The sequence below is a fragment of the Adelges cooleyi genome, unplaced genomic scaffold (assembly GCF_023614345.1).
Source record: "Adelges cooleyi isolate 19-005CV unplaced genomic scaffold, UGA_ACOO_1.1 ACOO_flye_CR_arks_rails_tigmint_CR_PRNA_8, whole genome shotgun sequence".
NCBI lineage: Eukaryota > Metazoa > Arthropoda > Insecta > Hemiptera > Adelgidae > Adelges > Adelges cooleyi.
The window spans coordinates 2884796-2893195 of NW_026096513.1; the positions used below are offsets into that span (position 1 = coordinate 2884796).

Sequence of the window (8400 nt, forward strand, 5' to 3'; positions counted from 1 at the left end):
CTGTACAGCGATTAATAAAAAAATGTTTTTATTGATATTTTAAGGATGAATACACCGACTATAATAAAGGGGGTATGGTTACGGTGATAACTAGAGGTAACGCATTTATTTTTTTTGTAATATGTATTTATATATTTTTTTTTTCGACTCGGTGGGTAATTTCAAAGGCAGATTACAAAATGTCTGTTTCATCTTCTTTGCTTTATTCCATACAAATTAAATATATCTATAAATCTCTCTGTCGCCATTTATTCACCTCCATATTATTTTAATTTAATATGGTATCCACAAAAAATAAAACTCTTATTTTATTCATTATAGAACCGGTTCTTAAGACACATGCGACTATAATATTATAATATTCCGGCCCCATAACCTTAAACGGGAGGTTTAAATACTACTTGTAAGTATATAGTATATTATATGTATGTATTCATGTGTATAAAATGTGTGTTAAATTATAACTACACAATATCATAATATGAACGACAATGGTTCAGAAAACAATGTAATATAATATTATGCGCACGTGTGCGTCGTGTGTACGCTGTCAAAATATTAAAAAAAAAAATAAACGTGTAATTTACATTTTTTGTACTTTCCGTTCAGCACACCAAAAAACGCAATATTTACACAAAATGTACATCACATACAGATGAGCTTTGTTTTTGAACCGCATGCGTTCGCATCACGCTGTGTGGCCGCTACCAAACTGTTCTGACAGTATATAATATAATAGGTACCTACATGATAATCACGGTTCACTTAACGATCCTCTCTTCTCTTGCACAAAATTATATTGCTACCCGCTCAATATCTATATTATATTGTTACTGCACACCGTTTGTTGTCGACGGCAGCTCTACGCTTCTACCTGTGCATATTGTTATGTATAAAGTACAACATGGATGCCTTGAACGTATGTCTGTACATACAGAAAAATACAACACAGGGGACGAAGAAAAACAAACAAATGGGTTAGGGATCGCTTGAGTATTACACCGGAAAACGAAATGTATATTATTATGAACGGTCTATTACGCAATTAGGAGTAGATACATTTGTTATTCGTTGGTAAATGTGTTGTTCTGTTCTTGACGCATGTGTGAATAATAATTATCGTACTCAAACATCTATGTATCTATGTGAATAAGAAGGTATCAAATAATGGTTGTAAAACGCCAAAATCAATTCGATATTACCAATGTTATATGTATACCTCCGGGAAAATACAACAACTTTTGTGATATTAAAGTCTTTTTAACGCATAACGTGATGTTTGGTTTTGATTTTCTGTTTATCTGTTTTACAAAAAAAAAATTTCTGAAATATTAAATAACAAAATATACCTACTGTAAAAATATAGGAGATACATAAAATGACGATATTTTAGTATTCCATATACCTTGTAGATCGCAGTCGGTGAATATTGTAGAATACAGGAAATGTATTTGAACAACAACAATCATTTTGAGTAAATAAATAAAACACGACAATTATATTATATTTAAATAATGTTAACTTAACTAGTTTCTTAACAGCTATCGCTTTACAAATGTACAATATCATATTACTGATAATTAAATAAAATAGTCAATGAACTAAACGCGTGAATCAATGAAAAGTATACAATATGAGCTGTTTGTTTTATAGTAGATCAAACATTTGATAGTGTCGGATCAAATACTATGGTAACATGTAAATTATAATACAATTATATAAAAAATCGTATAGATTACATAGTATAATAAAATTAAACCATAAAAATTCGTAGAAATCGTATCAAAAATAAGTAGACAAAAGCATCTCTGTATAACATAGACCGAATAAGGATAATAATTGGTGGTATTCAGAAGGAGAAATACAATAAATATGAGTGGAAACACATATAGAGTGGTAAATATACAAATGAGTGGAAGCAGTGAGAATCAGGGTAGGCGGTCGTCTCCGATGATGTAAAATGAAGCAAAAATGAATGAGTGAAAATCTCGTTTTGGGTCGACAAAAACAAAAATTCGATTTAGAATTTTCGTCGTACGATCCTGTGGGCTGTTATTCGGTGACGTCATAAATTGGACAGTTATTTTTTTTCAGTCTTCTGTTGAACGATACTACACAAGGAATCAGATACAAGGTACCGAGCACAATGTACATGCCTCCGTAGAACAAGAGCTGCAACGAAACGGAATGCGCGCAAACGTATTGAAATAATAAATACATTTGATAATAACTATATAATATTATACATGTACTAATTGGGTAAAATTATCATAATAAGTAATCAGCTAACCTGTTTGGAGGCGGTAAATTTCATCACTTCGGCGCTTCGGACGAAAGCCACGTTGAATAACAACACCAACACAACAGACACGAAGGAGTTGAATCCCAACACGAGGGTGTAACATTTGTTTTTCAACGGTTTCGCCATTTCGGATCTGCATTATATAATGAAAAAATTTCAAATTATACGGTCCTGCTGATTTTTTTTAAAAACTAATTCTAATAATTTGGATCCGAATTACTCCATCGATAGTCCTTTAAAAGTTCCGAAAATCTACTTAATTTCCTTATAAGCTTGTATTTAAATAAATGAAAAACTTTAATGTTTTATTGCCTTTACTGTTGCGATCCTCGTCGTATGTTGTAATTTGAGATTCAACGTATGATAATTTTAATACCATAATATAGTATAGCTATATATGGCCTCAACTATAGGCAAGTCGTGTATAATTACAAGTAAAGATAAAATTAGTTTTTTTTGCGGTAAAATGACATCGTAAATGGCCTTTGATTCGGTTGTAAAATACATATTATATTACCTATTTCTATTATGGTTTGCTGGACCGATTCGGGAAAATGTAATCGAATATAAATTGGTGAAATCGTATTTTATTGGGAGGGTACCGTCTTTATATGAAGTGTTATTCAAGACGATTCTGTTGCTGAAAATAGAGCACGAACCGGTTGCTTTGTGGCGATTTCGGATTAAATTGTTGTACACGAAGAGTAAAGGTGTGATTGGTGCATGATATTATACTTGATGATATAATATACTCACAGAGATATGACAATCATCGCCTGCATCAGTACTCCGAATAGCGCGTAGGACAGATAGACGGACAACAGTTGCTGGTGAAAGTAACAAAACACAACGCACACACCGAGAATCAGAGAACCAGATCCGATGAACGCATTGCTTTTTAATTCCCAGTTCACTCGTCTCACGCCAATTTTGTACGAACAGATAGCCCCTGTTATAAGATATAAATATAAAAGTATTTATTATTGTTTTGTCGATTCCACGTGTGTACGAATATACATAGAGCATCGTAAGAAGAAAATAATAATTTTGATAATACAACAAGACGTCGTCACTGGTCAGGAATGGTTTGGTTATAATGCAGAGTACCCGCGTACAAATATATTATATTACATAATATTACCTAGTATAAATGGATAGACAAAATGTGATACACGAGTATTTAAAATACACATATTATTATGAATATACTTTTCTATATTTTGCATTTTATGTGTCTCTCTCTCTCTCTTTTGTGGAATTGTTATTTACATATATATTTTACATGGTATTTTATAAACAAAATAAGTCTTTAAAGCCTAAAAAGATGGAGGGACGATTAGATAAGGAGACATACTGTGCTAACGGTCACCAATTCGAGGCTAGGTTAGGCAGTTCTGTTTCCTTGGAGGGAAACTGTCCAATAAAAAAGAGCAAGCATCACTCTTCGGCGATGACGCATTAACCTCGACCGGTTCCTGGTAGCGATCAGTCGGAAACCCTCTTCCCTAGGAGGGGCAGCGATGTCCCTACATCAGCTACTCAAGTTGTTTCCGAAAAGTCTTTTTAAACAAAAAATGTGATTGGTAAAGTTTTCGAGTGGCTAAAGGATAATTTGTAAACAAAAACAATAAACAATAAGTGGCGGTGTGAAAAAACTTGAAATTATACATTATGCAACTAGTAAAAATCCTTAAAAGTTAAATAATTGTTAATAATTATCAATAAAATATTAATTATTGAAATAATTATTAATTTAAATTAATATTTTTGTTCAAATTAAAATATTAGGAATATTATACTTTTACAAAAAAAAAATATCTAGTTAATAACAATAATTTTACTTGCATAATTTCAAGTTTTCTTCCGGCCACTGTTTAGAGCTCATTGTTATTGTTCTCAAATAATTATGAAGTAACCCGAATTCTAAACTATTTATATTTTTTAGTCTAAAAGACAAAATTATTTCAAATATTGTACTTAAATAACAAAAATAACTGTATTAAACAAAATGTTTTAGTTTTGCTAATGCTATTTTTACGACTACAAAATCCGGTTGTCACGGATGAAACCAAACCCTGTTGACAGTTATTTGTACCTACTCACTAGGAGATTAAAGTGTGTTTTATTTACTATGTACTAACATTTTTAAATCCAGCGACGCTGAACCATCCACTAACATCTGGTAAAACCCACATACCCACTCAAAATTCACTCGTAACATAAAAATATTATTAATATTAGTACAGATCAGCCAGTCATTTAAATAAAGTCTACCTTTTCTTCTTAATCAACATTGGCTTATTGATATGGAGTAAAAATTCTGATGACAGGTGCTTCTTTACTATCTTGTTTAAGAGCATTTGGGAAATATTATAACACCAGGATTGCAACATAGCAAAGGTCAGATTAATTGTTTTGCTGTAGGTTATGGTTTCGTACTAAAGTACATGTTGACAGCAAACGCATAAAATATAACAACTCACCCGAATCATGTTTGTGCTATTCTTCGTACACACACTAGTAAAACACAATACACGTCAAACTACAGCGGCTTCTAAATAGGATTTTTTTTATCTTTGTTTTAATTTCAGAAGTTATACAGAACATTAGGAAATATGATCGGGACACGCCCTAAATAATTCTGTTTAAAACTTTTCTAAACCATAATTATAACCTTCATCAAAGGTGTTGTGCGCAATAAAAGTTACTTAATACGTTTATATTTTCCTAATAAAAAAAAAATAATAATTAATAGTGCACACATTCACTCACCGATCAGCGTGGTCAAGGTTTCGACAAGTCTGTTGGTCTGTTGGTTGTTGCCACCGAATTCTCGAGTTACATAAGACACTTTGATCTGTACACGGGTTTATTGATATCGTACATTATATTATATTTTTCACAATAGCTTAACAGCAATAGACAATAGTAATACATACCACGTTGTATCCGGTTAGCGCCACACAATACCAAACTGACCATTTCAGAACGGTCAAGTTTGTATATGATTCGTTAAAGTCTCTCCAGGCACGTTTCGGAGCGCTGTCTTCCGTCCTTACTTCTGGATTTATGCTCTATATAAAACACCAGCTTAACACATAAATCCCAATTGCGAAATAACAATATATGAGTAATATACAGATTTACAAATTATTAATAAGACAAGACCTATCCATCGGGTCACCGGGCAAATCCCTTACACCCTTCTCTTGGTACACTTTTTCTATGTTTATATACTATAAACGATAAAAAAACCTTCATTATCTAACTGACTAATGTGTCCAACGTTTGTATTATTTTACAATATTAGACAATATTCAATTTTTTTATTTTGTTATAGAGTTCTATAAGCTTTTAAAATGGTAAACTGAAGTTTAAAATATTGACGGGAGGAGAAGTGCGGTAGAGTAATGCGCGTTTATACAAATAATACCACTCTCCACCCTTCCTTCTGTATTACATTTTAAACCTAAATGACTTCAAAATAAATTTTTCAAACTTGCTATCAGTTAACATGTTAAGCAAATTATTCTTATTAGATTTATTTGAATGCTAATTACATTTTCCAAGATTCGACAAAAAGAAATTAATTTCAGTTGGTCCCGTTTTAAAATTTAGCCAATATACGCCTCTAGGTGGTGCTGGATCTAATATAAATTATAACAATAATCTATAAGAATGTTCACCCTAATAGAGGAGAACCCTATACAAACATTTTATTATTAATTTGTACACAATAAATTTCAGTAAACTAATTAAAGGAACCATTTTTGAGTTAGATAAAAATAAAATGTTTAGGTTGAGAAGCTCAGAAAAAAATAATGTTTAACACATAAAGGTAAGATTGGTAAATGTTGATATTTACATTTACATAACAAAGAGAGCTGTACTGCACAAGTCAGCTCAAAAAAACATATTTGCGGTTGTAAGAAATGCAATTTTTTAAATAGTTAACTTTATTATCTCGGTTCCAAAAATTAAGATCAGTTCTTTAAACCCTAGGTCCCCTAAAAATATATAGTAACCCGTAATGAACAATCCGCAATCGGATTATTTACCGGCATTTTGGAAGGTACGTTATTATTGAGCGCTGCGATCAATAATTGCGCTTTGAGTTCGGTTTCTTTTCGACTTCTCGACCGTTTTGCCGGCGGCAAGAAAAACGCCCAGACAAACGCGAACACCATGCCTGGAAAAAAAACAAACTGCACATTAATCACTCTTCATGCACAATCGTCCGGCCTCGTGGGTTACGTCGCAGGGTTGTTAAGATTATATAGCATTTCTATATAGCTGTATCGATTAACAATAAATGCCCATTTGTGTGTACTCACTCCCGAGGCTGTAGCAAGGCAGTTGTTTGTAGGATTCACCGGATACGTGCACCAGCGTCTGGGCGATTATCGATGCGCATAGCTTGCCCACTAGCATGGCCGTTCTGGCCAGTCCGGAAGCCACCTGGTAGAACCGTTTGTCGTGGATTTTTGCAAACATGTAGCTAATGTAGACTATGTCATAGGACATGAAAATCGACTTGGCCCACTCGGTGACCTGAAGAAAACGCAAGAGATATTTTACAATAATTACAACAGTTTGATAATAATAATTATTAGGAAATCGCACGCAGCGCTACCTAATCGATTACTTGCTTTCAATTGGAAAATACTAGGTGGCATCGCTAGACTGGTGTACACGAAGATGCCGCAACAAGTGTTGAACAGCATAACGGGCTTGTACAGCAGATAGTCGGTAACGGTGAACGTCAATAGAGCGACCAACACGACGGCGTACTCCCTTATTGGTACCAGCTCTTCGTTTATCTATTAATTGAAAAAAAAAACAATACTATTATATGACATAGTTATTAAAACCAATATTATATTATCTAGAATTCAAATTGAAGCTATAAAAATCGTTTTAATAACGAACAAAGACGTTACAAATACTTGACCAAAGTATTCCGTGAGTATACCTACAAGAAAAAGTACACCTAGGTGTCTACTATAGTTTTGTCGTCTAACGTCTTCTCTTATATTATTATGACACGACTAATTAATACAACACTGTAACAACTGGTATTGTTTTTTTCTTATATCCCTCAGAAGGGATCCGCAAAATATTAGAACGATCAAAAACATTTAAATGGTCATGACTTGACGTTATGTAAAATATCAGATACAATTATTATTGTAGCTGAGGTTTAAAATAAAAATATACATTTCCTCTGTAAACACTCTGTATTCACTCTGTAAACGGTTATAAATACCTGTTATAAGTACCTGAGAGACTGTTACGTTCATGTCGGGGCCGGTGAGGTATTCGTCGAGGAAACAGTCTAAGGGCCTTAGTTCCATGACGAACGCGAACACCACCACGAGAATAGCGATTATCCTCCAGGTACGCATTTTCGGTACAAGACTTTATGTAATTCGCACGCAAAAAAACCAACACCGTTTTACCGACGTCACTGTTGCTTCCACTCTGAAATTGCACCTAATGCACTCATAGGTGATAGGTCTGACGACGGCTAAGACGATATGGTTTGGATGCGACGACCAGAACGAATGCCGAGGACGTGAATAATAATAGTATTCACTTTCGTTTGGATCGTTTCGCGTCTGGCAAACTTAACCGAGTTTGTGCAATCGAACCGGTTTTTTAAAACCAGTAACGGGTTTTTTTTTCTTTCAAATATACGATATTGACCTATTATTATAATACACTTTGTACGCGTTTGCAGTGTTTTAGTTTTTACGAAATACCTAGAAATATAATAATATTGTAATCCTTTTTGTTTTTTTTACCGTTACCCCTACCGGTACACCAAAAAATGATTAACACTGTTGAACAGCTCGATCTTTGATAATACGATCACTGTGGGTGATCAAATTTAATAAATTATCACATATGGATCTCTGACTCGTACCCGTTGGTCATATTGACAATGTTTGCCAGCAAACGACGGACGGTTCGTGTATATTATTTTGATTATTATCACAAAACAAATTTTTAAGGTATGAAGTATGAATCAATATATTGAAAAATTTGACCCAATAATCCATTCAAATTTCATACTTCCAAAAAGTCAAAGCTCAATA

The 8400-nt window shown here is 33.3% G+C and overlaps 1 protein-coding gene across 2 annotated transcripts; it reads right to left on the bottom strand.

Annotated features, from left to right (window-relative positions):
- Positions 1 to 1529: 1529 nt before the first annotated feature.
- LOC126845843 (thiamine transporter 1-like) lies at positions 1530 to 7892 on the bottom strand. 2 transcript variants are annotated; one of them, XM_050584777.1, is made up of 9 exons: positions 7569 to 7683; positions 6952 to 7122; positions 6637 to 6853; positions 6361 to 6491; positions 5242 to 5376; positions 5075 to 5159; positions 3059 to 3251; positions 2291 to 2435; positions 1530 to 2172 (listed from the first exon to the last, which is right to left on the bottom strand). In XM_050584777.1, exons 2-9 carry the CDS (start codon positions 7024 to 7026, stop codon positions 2053 to 2055), a joined length of 1101 nt encoding a protein of 366 aa, XP_050440734.1. In that variant the 5' UTR covers positions 7027 to 7122; positions 7569 to 7683; the 3' UTR covers positions 1530 to 2052. The 2 variants fall into 2 exon arrangements, with proteins under 2 accessions (XP_050440734.1, XP_050440733.1); XM_050584776.1 differs by having other exon boundaries at positions 1531 to 2172; positions 7582 to 7892.
- Positions 7893 to 8400: the final 508 nt, after the last annotated feature.